We start from the raw sequence: 17,019 nt of genomic DNA, 5'->3' as shown, positions 1-17,019 counted from the left end.
ATTGTGAATTTGCTTTTTCAGAGGGAGAGTTTCACCATCTCCAAGACTTCTTTTCCTATTTACCAAAAGTACCTTGGTTTCTCTGGTTTTAATTGAGTAGGTTCTCCCTTATCCTCCCAATTATCAGATTTAGGCAATGCTTAACATATTGATTGCTCTTTCAGTTAACTGATAAGAAGCAATACTGATGACACCACACTCTAAATCTCTTCATGACCTTCTCCAGCTGCTTAATGAATAAGATGCAAGATAAGATGCAACCCTGTGGAACACCACAGGTCACCAGCCTAAGTGTCGAGCAATTATTTCATTATGTCAACTCCTAGCATCAGACTGAGCCATTGTAAATCTGTGTTCCCAAAGACCAATCCCCCAATTGAAGGAGAAGAATATTGTGGCTGATAACAACGAACACTTGAGAATTCCAAGGCACTTAGCATTTCCCCAAACATAATCAAAGCAGCTTCTGTTTGGCTAAAAGCCTGATTGAATTAGATTCAGATAATTAGAATCCTCATAAGCATCTGGAGGGCAAGACGACTACCTTCTCAATCATCTCTCCCAGAAATTACATTTATGAGACAGGCCCATAATTGGTAGATACATCATTCAGGCAGTGGTGGGATTCAAATAGGTGAACAACCGGTTCTCTGTGTGGATGCCGCTTCTGGAAGTCCATTCTGGGTCTCGGCAACAAAAAATTAGCTACCGGTTCTGCTGAACTGGTGTGAACTGGCTGAATCCCACCACTGCATTCAGGTCATCTTAGAAGTGCCTCCTACAGGCAGGGAGAAACATCTTTCATCTGAGGAAACATTGCTTATTTCCAAGTTGTGCTAACTAATTGAAATAAATAAATAAGATCTTATGTAACTTGGGCACATCCCTATATAAACTACTCTTCATGTGGTATTTTTGACAATGACTTGAACCCATCTAAAACTATCTATGACATTGGTTTCACATAGTTATCCTGCATTTTCAGATTATCAGTCTCATCCAAACAGAATATGCTGGGCCAGGTACTAATAGAGACTACTTCATGGCTGTCAACGAAGAAATGAAATTCTAGATTGTTCTTGATTGGACAATCTCAGCATGCACATAATAATAATCCTCCTGGACAAGAAGCCTAGGATAATCTAAAAACATATTAGAGATCATTCATTCATTCATTCGTATCCTGCCTTTATTATTTTTACAAATAACCCAACGTATCCAGCACACTTCCTCCTCCTATTTTCTCCATAACAACAATCCTGAAAGAAGGCTTGGGTTAAGAGAGAATGACTACCCAAAGCACCCAGCTGGCTTCCATGGATACGGTAGGACTTGAATTCATGGTCTCCTGCTTTGTACCTTGGTACCTTAACCTTTACACCATTTTAATTTCCTTATATAGTTTGTAATGTGAATGAAAGGGCAGCCAATCATTAATCTCCCATTCTTTCCTGCAATAATCTACTGGTTCTTTCCTACCATATTTAGCTTTGGTCTGTTCAGTCCCAGAATATTTTCTCTTCTTCACTTTTCCCAAAGAGTGTGTTCTTGAAATAGCCAACAGTATTTCTCCCACACTTTCCTAGTACCCACAAAAATTTTTGTGGTGCAGAGAGGAAACAAGAGGGTAATTTCAAGCCCCAGGCATCTGATGTACTTAATCAAAAGCTGATCCTGTGAGCAATCTGTTTTCCACAGGTAACACTAAGGCAAACAATGGCAGGCAGCAGCTAGATGAGGGAGCATAGTTTCATTTTCACTCTCTCTGGCCCAAATGGCAGTTTTATTTTTGGTGTCTACTTGCTGGGAACTGTTAGTAGCTAACTAGAACACACTAGCCACAATTTAAGTCATACTTAGAAATGTTTTCATCAAATAGAACGGGCCCTCATTTGTATGCCTAATATGACTCTTAGAATACTGTAATGGAATATACTTATATTGCTCAAACCACTGGGAAAATCAGTTTCTGTTAGACAAAAATTGCAATTTAGTTTGCTACCATTTGTCCAACCTCTTTATAATCTATTATAATTCCTTGTATTGTTCCATATAGTTAATGTGTACAGCCTTTTTCACTGGCTCAAAACATGAAACATTCTTGATTATGCAGCTTCATACATCTGCTAATAAATTAGGATTCAGTTTGAATTTGTACTTTGATGCAAAGAGTAGATTTGATTCAAATTTGCAATCTGATGATTCAGTTCAAGGGTGTATGTACATGTGCAGAAGTCCATCAGGTCTCTGAGTGACTGAAAGACAATGAATGGAACTGATTTGATTATTCATTTCAAAGAAGTAATTTCATCCAATCATCTTAAAAATTAAATGTTTGAATGGAAGCTTTGCACAAACTTAGCAATTACTCACCTCCAGACAAAATGGGCGGCACATAAATCTAATGAATAAATACTTATGCTAGACATTGATAAATAATTTATTTTGGCTACTATTCTCCAAGCACCATTCCCATACAATATAAATCTATTTTAAATTGTGAGATTGTGACAATAGCAGTGCCTGTGATCAGTAATTTTATTAAACTCTCTAATGAGATGTATTTAGAATAGGTTGGTTATTTATTCAAGTAACTTCAGAAACTGAAGACTGGTTTACCTTCATTGGAGAACATCCAAAGTAACAAGCTTAATTATTTTACAAGTTGCTTCATTCCAGGCACTATAAGTTCAGTCATGCACATATATTGAAATGGATCTTATTTCAGTGTGTTTATTTTTAAATGTAAAAAAAAAAACATCCACAAATACTCAGCAGAGTTGTAAGTGAGAGAGCTGTAAACATGGCATGGTATTTTTTTTAAAAAAAAAATACATATGAAAAACCAATTTAAAAGACTTCTGTTTAGAAGCAAGAAATATATGTGTAATTTATCTTGTGTCTTGTTTCTTAGTTTCATAGTGCATAGAACTCACATAATAACTAATTCATCTAATAGCAGTGTGGAAGACGGAATACCTATAACAGTGATGGCGAACCTTTTAGAGACCGAGTGCCTAAACTGCAACCCAAAACCCACTTATGCATCGTCGGGTGCTGGGTGGGTGTGGCCCATTGGGTGGGCATGGCTGCAGTGGTAACCACAGACTGGGTGGGACTAAAAAGTTCAATCAATAAATTCCAACTCTGCAAGATCTTTTTTTTTCCCGCAAGAAGTTGAAATTGACTGATTGAACCTTTTTTTATATATACACGCAGAGGCCTAAAGTGAAAAGGTTTTATAAAACCCATCTGAAGGCCTAGGACTGAGGTGACGGTGTGCATGCCCACAGAGAGGGCTCTGAGCACCACCTCTGGCACCCATGCCATAGGTTTGCCACCACTGATCTATAAGTTTTCTCCTGGGATTGAGTAACTGTTGTATGATTCAGAGAAAAGATGTATTTGGTTTAAGAAGTGCTGCAATCACATTGTCCTATAGTTAAAACCTGTTTTGTCTTTGAATCCAAAGCATTCTACAGGATTTTTTAAAAAATCCTTACTTTAAAATAATTTCTTTTGAATTAAGTGGAACTTACTTCTAAATAAATCAGCATTACAGCCAAAGTATCACAATATGCTTTTGCAGAATATTTATTTGCTTATCATTTTCTACCAGCATTATAATATGAGAACAAGAATAGCTTTAAAAAAAAAACCTATGAAAGTCAAGGTCATGGGAATAAACTATGCCGATAGTTGGAAAGTTATTTATCCAATTACATTATATATTTTTTTGAAAACTTTATACATATTTTTCATACATTTTTCTTACATTATCATCAATTGCCACATGAAAAGTATGGAAGCAGCAAGAAGAAGCAGGCAGGTAAAGATCACAGGAGAAAGCTTAGCTTCTTTATATGAAAGTATATCAAATAATAACTCAAATTATTTTGACTAATAAAATGCAATATTCTTTAAAACACAAAATATAATGAGAAGATAAGAAAACTAGCACAGGCGTAATGTTTAGATATATTTTCTTGTACACTAAGCTTTATTAGAACATTCTGACAAAAAAATATTTCACCAGACCATGATCCACTCGAATAAAGTTAAAAACTTTCCCAAATTCATCAGTAAATAAGAATGAGAATTAGAAACAAGACTCTAATAATCTCATTTTTCATCCTAGATCTATAGAGACGTCTAGTAATCACCCATTGTCCTGAAAAAAAAAATTGATTATTTAGGGAAAAAAACATTCACAATTATTTTTTTTCCAACTTTCCTGCACAGTGATATTACACAACTTTATATCTATAGGCACAGTATTATTAATTACTGCCTTAATCCCTACCATCTAATCACAATTCAGCTTCAATGCTTGGGACTGAAACACTCATCACTTTGATTTTACAGACAACTAGAGAAGCTATGATTTTTTGGGGACATCATTTAAGAGATATTTCCTTCCCTAAACAGAGAAACCGTGTGACCAAGGGTGGGCAAAAAAGCAGTGGGTGCAAGAGTGATTTCCAACTTCCTGCTGGATTCCCCACTGAGTTTTCTTGTGGGAAGCTGGCAGAGAGCTTTGGAAATCCCCTTTCCTCCGTCCCTAGAATTCCTGCTGGCTTCCCCATTTACTTTGCTTGTCGGAGGTTTGCAGGCACAACATCAATGGGGAAACTAGCAGAACTGCAAATTCTAGGGAAGCAGCTAGGCAAGTGGCAGGGGTGCTGAAGCAACCACGACTTCCCCAAATTTAATTCACATGGGAGCAACGGGTTCCAGCATTCTGAAACCTAGCCCATTTGAGGTATCTTGGTTCAATCATTATTGCCCTATGATGTATCATTTTGCTCAATTAAGGTTTTAGTATTACATAGACAAAGCAGAGATATGTCAGTGGTAGAACATAGATCAACAGGCTCCTCATTACAGTGGATCTATTCTAAATTCAGTTATCATTTTTTTTCTGTTCTTTTATATAGCACTTTGTGATCCACTGTGTGAAAATGGAGGGACCTGTATCAGTCACAATATCTGTTCCTGTGCATATGGATTTGTTGGCTCAAGATGTGAAACACGTAGGTATACTATTATGTGTATGTAACTTTATCAATCTTTCCGCATTTTTGATAGATAATAAATAATATGAGAAAAGAAGAGAGCAAACTTTACACAACAGCAGTAATAATAATTGGGAAGGACTCAGTAGGTAGATAAAAATGCTAAACCCAATCTAGGCATCTGGCTGACTGTGTGACAAACCATAATTCTGACATTATTTTAAATCAAATCTAATCTAGTATGCAGCATGTAAGTCAATATTTCAATATTAATAAATACATTTAATACTCATATCTGATGCTGTGCTTTCCAAAACCACATTAACGCCATAAAATGTATTCAATCTTTTTCAATACTTGTAACAGCTCTCTTGCAGAGAAACATTGTTCATGGTAATGTTTGCGAGAATATAAAGGACTTGGGGGATTGCCATTAAGGGTCACGTTATTGTTCAAAACTTATACTAATATGTTAATAACTTTGAAATAATGTGCCTTTAAAACTAGTCACAATTTAATAGTACACATATATTACACTGTCTTAATTACATAACGTGATCAGTGATTGAATATCCTGTTGTCCTTGATCAGTTTTTTTAACACGTCTCTGCAAAGATGTCTACAATAAGTTTTTTTAAAAAATGTTTCTGTGTGAATCTGTTTCTGCGTTAAAAGAAAATACCGCTCATTAAGAAACAAAGAGGTTACATGACATTTGCATTTTAGTTTTAATAACATAGTACTTGAGAAGCTTTCAGTGGCTGCCCTGGATTTCAATCAGCATAATTTAAAGCAAAATTCAGGTTCTAATAATTGGTACAATTGACCTTGCCCTAATTTGTTTTTCAGTGGTTTGTAATAAGCACTGTCACAATGGTGGGAAATGTGTGGCACCGGATGAATGTCAGTGCAAGGCTGGTTGGAGTGGTCCTTTGTGTGAAACAGGTAAACATATGTTACTAAGAATTTCCATGAAGACACAGTATGCGATAATTCTCTTAAAGGTATAGCATGCAGCTTCTGTTACACACTTATCTGGGGCTGATATCAACTTCTCTCCCAAGAAGTGAGGCAAACCCCCAGTCTCCTCTGATCTTTTGGAAATGTCTGAAGACCTGGCTTTGCCAACTCTCTTGGAGCTCACAGTGAAGCACGCAGCCATGGGGCTGGTTAGTGCTCTTGAAGGCCCTCCCGCTGCCTTTTAATTAACTTTTATGTTGAATTTAACCATCCTTGGCTCTATTTAAAATTTTTGAAATTAATTTTTATATTTTTAGTATTTTATTTGTACCCCGCCCAGAGTCTCCCTCTGTGAGGAAGATAGATGATGTCTATATTTGATAGATAGACAGACAGACAGACAGACAGACAGACAGACAGACAGACAGACAGATAACATAGCTCTACCCATAACTATCATCCCGCACAAAAGTAACTTGTCTTTTATAGAGGACTGAATATTGTCCCTCTCCTTATCTTTGTAGGTGCCTAATTTGTTTTGAAGGCTAAACAAGATAATTCTTGGCACTATACTATACTATACTTTCATTTCGGAAGCACAAAAAGTACTTCCGTGATAAAAGGATTAACTAGTGACATTATCATTGCCTGGAGGATGCCCGGGGGGGGGGCTCCTTTCATGTCCCTGTTAATGAATTCCCCCAAAGTACCTATTTATCTATTTACCTTTACATGCTTTAGAACTGGAGATGGAGCAAATGATGGGCGTTCACCCTGTCACACAGCAGCATCCAGGCTTCGAATGCAGGCTTGCAAATTGTTGCACTCCTACATTTGACATATATGTATATTAAATTATCATACTTGCAATTGCCACAAGACACAGCATTCTAATATCAATTATCTGCACTCTTTGTTTGGATCTACTTGTGATTTCCATATATTTGGTGCAGTGGTCTGTTAGGCTATTCTGAAAACATTGAGCTAAATGCATTTTCTTTTGATTATTAAAAAAAATGGTGCAATAGACATTTTTAATGTAGTAGACATTTCTTAGTTTACATTCCTTGTTTTCATCAACAGCCAAATGTGAAGCCAATGTGGATGATTAAGTCTTAGGGCTGCATGTGGCCTCTGAAGCTTCTATTGGTAACCTTCAAATGTGTTTACTAAGTTGTAATATGACAGAAGGGAAAGTGTTTTATTATATGATTGAAGAGTAATAATTTTAACAGTATTAGTTTTAATGAAATAGAAACAAATGAAATCAAACATGTAATTTAATGTTAGCTAAACTTATAAGTTACTGGATCTATGCTTCCTGGAATATAGAATCCAGCAAATTATTCTAAGAAAAATACAACACTTAGCCCCAAAGTATTGTTATACATCCCAAACTCTTAAGGAAGGACCATACGTGGAAAAGCACATGTTTTGAAGATTTTTGTAAACTGTAATTACATCCCCAGATAATGCTGGCAAATATGCTTCTCTCCCAAATATCTGCAAATCACTATAAATGAAGAAGAATGGGTCCTTTTAATCTGCAAACTGCACTTTAATGCTAAATCTGATTTCATTCCATTCCACTTTCATTTTGTCAATTCATTTATGAATTGACAAACATTTCTTCTTCCCTTTGGCAATAGCAGTATACTGCAGTGGCCATTGGGGGGGGGGTTGTGATGTTAAACCAGTTCCAGGTTCTGCATTTTTATCAAAGGGAGGGGTGCAATAAATGGAGTCAGGGTTATGATTTGGTAAAAACTGATGCTGAGCAAGTTCTATATGATAAGTTTACACAAGTTGAAATGCACCAAGGAAGCCAAGCACACAAACTGTAAACAACACCCCAAGCAGTGATTCAATAAAACGTTTGCTTCTTGCTTGGACCACTTTTCTGAATTATTAACGATCTAGCTAGCTATAATATAACACTACTGCCCTGTCTTCATAAATCTCAGGTTATACATCCTGATACATGGCATCGGCTATATACAATATTTCACTTTCTGGTTAATATAAAAAGAGAAAAAAAAAGATCTCAGTATAGTCAGTGTACTCCTGTAAGCAAGGCTGTTTTGCCATAGAACGCCCAGAATGGAGTTCCGGCACCTTTTTTGGATGGAACCTTATAGGGTAGGCAAGGCGGGTTGTATGACATATGTGAGTTCCGGCACCTTTTTTTTTTTTTTAGAAAAAAGCACTGCCTGTAAGGATTATTAGTGTTAAAATTATTTCTGTCCTCTTTGCTGGCCATATATCTACTGTGGAAAAAAAAGCAGCTTTCTTATTAACTAAATTCAGAGGAAACAGAATAGTGCAAGTTACTGCATTATAAACTGAATGCTGAGTGAAGTAAAAGGTTTGTTGTATTTATGTATTGTATTTATGTTTATTGTATACACATTTTAGGTTGTTTTTGCCAGTTTATACAAATAACCCTTAAGAATTACACTTACATGTGTAGCAGCTTGTATATCCAGGTCAAATAAGGATCTATTTGCATTAATGTACTTTTTATTTTTTTTATTTTAGAAAATATTGCCACCTACTCACACATGGTGACTCAAGGCAGTTTACACAGATATAAAAAACATCATAAAAAGAAGTAAAAATAATAATTAATAAAATAATAACCCCCCAGTGACAACACACATTTGTACTAGCCATTTAATGGGCTCCATCCCACTCTGGGTTCCCAAGATCCACTGGCAGAACCAGGTCTTCAGTGCCTTCCAAAAAAGTGCTAGAGTGGGGGGCCAGTCTAATTTCTAGGGAATGATGTTCCAGAGAGAGGGAGCCACCACAGAGAAGGCCATTCTTCTGGGTCCCACTAGATGTATCTTCTTAGAGGATGGGACCTGCAACATTCCTTTTCTTCCTGTTCTAGTGGGTTGGATAGATATGACTGGCAAGAGACAATCCCTCAGATAACCTGGTCCCAAGCTCTGAAGGGCTTTAAAGGTGACAACCAGCACCTTGAATTGCACCTGGAAGCAAATTGGCAACCAATGCAGTTCCCACAAGAGAGGTAACACATGTGCACACTGAGGTCTGCACAAAACTATGTGAGCTGCTGCATTTTGCACCAACTGGAGCGTCCAGATACTCTTCAGGGGCAGCCCCATGTAGAGCATGTTACAATAGTCAAGACGGGAGGTGACTAGGGCATGAGTGACAGTGAGTAGAGATTGTTGGTCCAGGAAATGGCATAACTGACTCACAATCCACAGTTGTGCAAAGGCCCTCCTGGCTACAATTGCCACCTGCTCTTTGAGCAGGAGTCGCGAGTTCAGGAGTACCCCCAGATTACACACATGGTCTGTTTGGGGCAGTGCCACCCCATCCAAGATCAAAGGTGGCATTCTCCATGGGCCAAAGAACCCCAAATCCAGAGCAACTTGGTCTTGCCAGGGTTTAATTTTAACCAGTTGCTCCCCATCCAGCCCCTAACAGACTCCAGGCAGTACGAGAAGGAAGTCACAGCATCGCTTAACTCACCACGGGCTGAGATACACAGCTGAGTATCATCAGCATATTAATACTAATAGCTCTTGTGGCAATTTGCTTCAGTTAGTTTTCACCAAAAATATTACTGTATTACACACTAACAGAAATATGCATACAAGTATCATAAAAGTATTCATGTCTAATTGTACAATTCATGCAAATTAATATACTTTATAGATTTGCTCAGATCACTAAATAAACATTGAACAAACATTAAAATATATATTTATAATTCAATTAATTTTATCCTCAAACTAACAACGTTAACTCCCATTCTTCTTAAGGTGTTTTGTCTTATTCAAGACAAGGCAACATGGATGATTTTTGTACATAAATGCCAATTTATATTATTTATAGATTTGACTGAAGCCTCATTTTTACAGCATTGGTAAAATACAAGGCACATATTTCAGGCTATAAACCAGTAAATAGCGGCCAGTATATAATGGACTTCAGTGTCATCACATTTGCAACAAATTGAAAAAGTGTTACTGTTTCCACAATGGACAGAAAAGGTGAGAGAAAAGGCAGAGAAGAAATTTGTCTCCAAGTTCCTCAGAACTAGAGATACACCTGGAGAAAAAGATTGCAAAATGTCTCATTGCTCACTGAGCCATTGTTTAAAACAGAATTATTCCGTGTTCTAAATGGAAATATAGTGACAGAGCAAGGAACAATCTGTTATTTTCCACCTTATCTAAAGTAAGTTTTAATTTTTATTTTTTTATTGGGACAGCCATTTGCAAACCCATTTGCCTAAATGGTGGGACCTGCATTCGCCCAAATATATGTGCTTGCCCATTTGGTTTCTTCGGGCTCCAGTGTCAATCTGGTAAGATGAATAAATTAAATTCCAATGATTAAATATTGCTTCCCTTCCCTATTTTATATTCTTTCCCATTATTTGTTGCATCTTCACTTTTATTCAAAACAAACCATGTGCTGGCATATTGTTTATATGACATGCATAGTAAGATATTAGTTGAAATAGTGCTATATATCAAGCCCCGTATTATTTTTAAAGACAGAAAAGCATACAGTATACTGTTATGTAAATAATATATTGAGTGTATCACAGCAAACAAATCTGTAATTCATAATGAACTCAGCTTTAAAGTATAGGTTGGCAAAATATCACAATATATAGTACTTTACTACATCAGTACACTCAACAGTGTAAGAACAGTTTGATAATCACTGTATTACTTGAAATGAGAATAAAAGCGATGGATAAATAGTAAGTCTTTTTTTTGGTTCTATCAGCCAAGAGATCAATTTTCCTTAATTGGTTTTCATGTACTGTTTCTCCCCATACACAAGCTCTTTCTGAAAATCTGATACAAATTCCTGTTGCACATAAAATTTTCCTAATCTAATATAATTACAAGACTGTTAGCAGTTCAAAATATGTTATACACTTACTTGCATAATTTGTTTGTATTGCAGCAATCCATACAGTAATTTCTTCCTGCTCAATATAACATAGATTTTTTTTTAATGTGAGATGCATTAAATTATATTAGGGTCAAGAGTGAGAGAATTTTGTACTCCATTCTTTGGTTTTCTCCGGTTTACTCTATTCTAATGAAATAAGGCTTAAGAAGATAATTTTTGAAAACCATGCACAGTTTTGCCGTTTTGTATTCTGAAAGACAGAATGGAAAGAAGTCCCATCCCTGATAGTAGCAGCCATTTGACAACAATTCTGCTAAACATCTACCAGAGATTTTGCAGTTAGTTTCCAATATTCAAAACTGCCTTTCAGTTTCTCATTTAAATTGTTATATTTTTTTCTTACCAGCAAAGTTTGGAAAACAATGCTTTAACACATTTTTTTACTGCTTAAAGTATTCCAATCATTGTAGTCCAGATAACCTTATGAAATCTAATTGTATCTATGATCTACAAAGTCATGCCTCATTAAATTCTCATTCATAGTGGTTCGAATTATCTTATTGCAATTTTCTGTTTGTAATTATTATATTTTGTTTTAAATTATGTTTTTTTTTAAAAAAATGGTATCATTTCTTAGCTGTCTGTGGGGGGAAGATGAGGTATTAAAGAAAAACAGTAATTATAATAGTAGTAATACAATACAATATAATTTTATTGTATTGTATTACTACTATAATAATAGTAATTGTATTACTATTATAATAATAGTAATGATGATGATTTTCATTGAAAGCATAAAATAGAAATCTTAAATGAACAACTTCAAAGTAAGTCTGACTGAGTTCCCTTCCAAGTACCACTAGGCAATATTGCACTGTAAAGCTAACACCTAAATACATTTATTTAATCCAGCAATCTCTCCAACTCCAGTAATATCATCTTTTATAAAAGGCTGTATAGCTGCTATCCTACATTTGTTTACCTGAAAATGGGGTAAACATATGTAATGGGACTTTTTTCATAGTAGACTTATATAAAAGGTAAAAATTTCCCTGTCAGTCATGTCCAACTCTAGGGCGTGGTACTCATCTCCGTTTTTTGGCAGAGGGAACCAGCATTGTCCGAAGACAATTTCTGTGGTCATGTGGCCAGCATGGCTATATACCAAAGGTGAAGAGAATGCTGTTACCTTCCCACTGAAGTGGTACCTATTCATCTACTTGCATTTGCATGCTTTCAAACTGCTAGGTGGGCAGGAACTGGGGCAAGTAACAGGTGCTCACCCTATTGCGCAGAGCTTGGGTCTCCAACCTGGGCTGTCAGCTCTCCAGCTTACAAATTCAGTATCTTTAACCACCGAGCCATTGCACTCCCATAGACTTATATAGGACTGTGTTAATCATGATAAACAGCTAGTCCACTATGCCATTTAAAACATTCTTCCGGGCCATGCAAAATATTGTAGCTCACCACAGACTATCTTGTTATTGTAGATTTAATGAAAGCTTTAAAATAGGGGTGTCAAACTGCCAGCCCATGGGCTGGATGCGTCATGCCAAAACTGCACCCACCCCATTGCCGACCATGGAAAAAGTCACAATACATTGCGACACGTCACGTGACATTGCGAGTTTGACACCCCTGCTTTAAAACAACCAAATATTGGTCTAAGCCCGTGGTGGCGAACCTATGATACGTGTGCCAGAGGTGACACACAGAGCCCTCTCTGTGGGCACGCGCACCGTCGCCCCAGTCCTAAGCCTTCAGCTGCGTTTTATAAAACCTTTTCACTTTAGGCTTCCGCCGCTATGTGAAAAAAAAAAGGTTCAATCAATCAATTTCAACTTCTCACAGAAAAAAAAAGATCTCGCAAAGTTGGAATTGATTGAACTTTGTAGTCCCGCCCAGTCTGCTGTTAACCACTGCAGCCACGTCCACCCAATGGGCCACACCCACCCGGCACCCGATTATACATAAGTGAGTTTTGGGTTGCAGTTTGGGCACTTGGTCTCTAAAAGGTTCGCCATCACTGGTCTAAGCCACACATTGTGCTATGCTATGATTTGTGTAATCATGGTAACTGCATAATAATAATAAATAAATAAATAAATATTACAAAATACAAAGACCTGCAAATAGAAATAGAATGACTGTGGCAAAAGAAAGCAAAGGTAGTACCTATAGTCATAGGTGCCTTGGGGACAATGTCAAAACAATTGAAGCAGCACTTGAACACCACCAGCATTGACAAAATCACCAACAGTCAACTGCTTGGCTTTACTCTGAATAGCTTACATCCTGCAATAATATCTGTAACATCATCAAACATCCACATCTGCCTATCTCAGGTACTTGGGGAGGACTCGATAAGCAGACAGAAATTCCAGATCCAGTCTAAATATCTGGTTGACTTTGTGACAAATCATAATAAACAATAACAATTGCACAATTGGCATAATACCTCACAAAGTATGGTAGCTTAGGTCATTCGATGAACTGAACTGAACTGAAAGAAAACAAATCACATTCTATGCTAGAATAAGGAAAATCAAAGGATGGGAGGGCTTCCTTGAGTAATCAGATTCTACCAGGAGTCTGTAATTCTAAATATCAGCATGGGCACAGTGTTACCAATGCCCTGTGGCATAGCATTAGGCTGCCAAGGTCTATTTTGCAATTGCTGTCCTATTACTAGTAACCTTGGTTTATTTTGTTTGCATTGTAATTAGCATTCTGCAATCCTCCTTGTAAGAACAAAGGGCTATGTATGAGAAACAACCTGTGCTCCTGTATGGAAGGTTACGTTGGAAGAAGGTGTCAGAAAAGTAAGTTTTTCCACTTTGCTTTAACTTTCCAAATATCTCTTGCCTTAGAAATACCTTATCACCTAGGGAGGTTTCTTATTGAAGCATATTAAACAGGACACCTTGCTTGGATAAATCTTCTAATCTTTCATTTATATCATGGCAAATATACAATGGTGGAATTCAGCCAGTTCACACCACTTCGGCAGAACCAGTAGCTAATTTTGCCCAGGCCCAGAATGGACTTCCGGAAGCGGCATCCACACAAAGAACTGGTTGTTCACATATTTGAATTCCACCATTGCACGTATATCAGTAACTTTACCACAAAAGGCAGTATTTCCATTTACTGGAGGTTTCCTTATACTATATCCCAGTACATTAATGGCACTAACATTGCATCAAAGACAAGAAAAGGTTTAAGCCACTTTTGGATCTGATCCTGTCTCTAGAGAAAATTTGTATGAGAGATAAGCTAATTAGATGAATTAAAGTTACTCAGGAAAGTTATTAAAGCCAATCCACAGGCATTGACTGGGACAATTTAAATTGCCACTGCTTACAATCCTTTTACCCTAATTAATAAAGTTAGTTAATGAGTTGTATTTATGTATTTTGGTGGCCTCTCTTCTCGTTATTAGTCACAATGCTATCCCTACATAACTGGACCACTTTTATCAGTTTTTTTTTAGTATTTCATTAAAAGTGTAAACTTCATTCTTCATGCAAAAGTAAATCTACTGAGAACATCATAATTAGTAGAATCTTCCACATATTAACAGTAATAAATTTGTTCTCTAATGCTAAGAATAATTAAGAACATTTTATCTCTATCAACAACTGTCCAGTAGATTTTTAAAAGGCAGGCAGACAGAATGTTCATGACTCATTTGCCATGACAGTTGAATATTACAATAGCACAAAACAGTCAGAAATTCAGATTGCATATACAAGAATGTCCATTTATTTAATAATAAACTACTGAACTTACTTTTAAGTACCTGTTATAGGGCTTCATACCTGCGACATGCTTAGAGAACATCCATTGAACATCCTAGGAGTCACTTTCTGCAAAACCTGCGCAGCCAAATTGAAGGAGAAAAATGTGTAAAATCTCTCTAGGGCCAACCCAAATGGCACAAAATATTTTTTTATATTTCAGGTTTTCCAGAAATCTCTCAGGGAGCTATACAAATATACTACTAGAGCAGTGATTCTCAACCTGTGGGTCGGGACCCCATTTGGGGTCGAACGACCATTTCACGGGGGTCGCCAAACAACCCAGTCCGCCATTTTCCCCCTTTTCCTTAGCTGTGCTACTCACTTTTATTCTATTGGCTTTTGAAAGCCAATAGAATAGACTCTCTTGAATAGAATTTAATTCTATTGCCTTTCAAAAGCCAATAGGAATTGTCCAGGCTGTCTCTGCCCTGCTGAGCCCGCCAAAAGTCCCATTCTGCAAACGGTGCTGCACCAGTTGAGTAGTCCTCAACTTACGACCGGTTGGGGGTCGCGGCATTAAAAAGGTTGAGAACCACTGTACTAGAGGTACCAATATAATGTGTAGTAGGTTATTTAAATGGAAGAAGAAAAATATCAATCTTATTTGAGTTCAAGCCACTACATAGTCAATTTTCTTTTGCCAATGTAGAATATGTAATTTCTGTTCACTATTCGTATGACCTATGTCTCTACCTAATTGGCTTTGCTGCTGGACCCTATAATTTTCCTTGATCCTCTCAGTCCACTTGCCTTCTCTGTTATGCCAGTTGTATAAGAGGGTCAAATAGATTTGCTATGTATTTCAGGGAGATATATTAGACTGAACATGCTAGGAAAGTTTTCTGCTTCTTAATTATTTCACCATTCTACATGTCCTATATCCAGACACCGACAAATGAATGACCTCATCTTAATAGCATGTCCTGTTGGATAATATTAGTTATACATTGTACAATGTGGTATTGGACCAGATTGTTGCAATGATTTAAACCTGCCTTCTGCAGTCTTTACTTGGAAGCATATTTGATAAATTCTGTAGATGCTCCTTGAAAGGATATGGCAGTAAAATTTATAAACTGGTATTGGCATTGTATTTCCATAGCAGTAGCTATGAACAAATTATGAACATATCTAAATCAAACTATGACCTATTTGTAGATTGAAAAAATTGAAAGGATGACTACACATCAATTATATATAAGGGGCTTTAAAAATATGATTTTCCAGAAGGCTTAGCACCTCTTCAATTAGACCTACCAATTAAGATGTTTCTGACTCATATAGTACCCAAATCGTGAAAAATCTATAACTTAAAGGTGTATCCTGGTAATAGATGTGACATGTAATAGTCACAGGTGATTACAACTGATGTAATCATCAATTACATATGATACAATGTAGCAATTTGGACTAGAAGTAACCTTGGTTTGCAATAGTTGTGGTACAGTTATAATATCTAAAACCAGTTCTACATCTGGCAAGTTTGCTTTATTTTGTTTAATTATTGAGAAGTAAAGTACAGGTAGTTGTCACTTACTAACTTTGTTTAGTGACTGTCCAAAGTTATGAACAAAGAAACAATCAGCCCTCAAAACTGCAGCCATTGCAGTATCCCCATAATCACGTGATAGCAATTTGGGAGCTTGGCAACGGGTAGACTGGTCATGGCATCTCATAGTAACATGCTTGTCTTTTGTGACCTTCACAGCCAGTTTCCAACAAGCAAAGTCATTGAGGAAGCCAGTAGAAAGTCACAAGTCAGAGTCCTGTGGTGTCTTAATGATCTGTAGTGATTCATTTACAATTATAAATTGAACTGACAAACTGCTGTTGTAAGTCAGATGTGGTCACTTTACAACCTGATCATGTAGTGATAGAATTATTGGTCCCAGTTGCATTTAGCAAATGATGACAATCTGTATTCTAGGAAGATGTTCCCCAAGTCTTTTAATTGTTTCCTATCTATATGGGATAGATTTATATTATAAGAGCTGTGGTAGTGCAATGGTTAGAATGAAGTATTGCAGGCTAATTCTGCTGACTGGCAGCAGTTCAGTTCTCTCCAGGCTCAAAGTTGACTCAGCCTTCCATCCTTTTGAGATGGATAAAATGAGGATCCAGATTGTTGGGGGCAATAGGCTGACTTTATAAACCTCTTAGTGAGTACTGTAAAGCACTGTGAAGTGGTATATAAATCTAAGTGCTATTGCTATATGGGTCAATAAAAATCCATTCCCTTTTCATGTCCATATCAATAAGCCATAATTTTGGTTTTCTATTTATTTATTTCAAATTTGACCACAATTTATTATGGTAAAAGTCACTGCTGG

The 17,019-nt window shown here is 36.7% G+C and overlaps 1 protein-coding gene across 1 annotated transcript in view; it reads left to right on the top strand.

The window, feature by feature from the left end:
- The window catches only part of LOC120300344 (adhesive plaque matrix protein 2-like), a 58,708-nt gene that overhangs the window by 4,225 nt on the left and 37,464 nt on the right, over positions 1-17,019 (top strand). The window contains exons 3-6 of the mRNA XM_039326213.1: positions 4,938-5,033; positions 5,865-5,960; positions 10,225-10,320; positions 13,613-13,708. Coding sequence (XP_039182147.1) covers positions 4,938-5,033; positions 5,865-5,960; positions 10,225-10,320; positions 13,613-13,708 — 384 coding nt within the window. The remainder of the gene's footprint in view (positions 1-4,937; positions 5,034-5,864; positions 5,961-10,224; positions 10,321-13,612; positions 13,709-17,019) is intronic.

This window comes from Crotalus tigris, unplaced genomic scaffold, assembly GCF_016545835.1.
Source record: "Crotalus tigris isolate CLP2741 ecotype Arizona unplaced genomic scaffold, ASM1654583v1 scf7180000024340.7048381, whole genome shotgun sequence".
In the NCBI taxonomy this organism is placed as follows: domain Eukaryota; kingdom Metazoa; phylum Chordata; class Lepidosauria; order Squamata; family Viperidae; genus Crotalus; species Crotalus tigris.
This window is presented reverse-complemented; position numbering and strand designations above follow the sequence as displayed.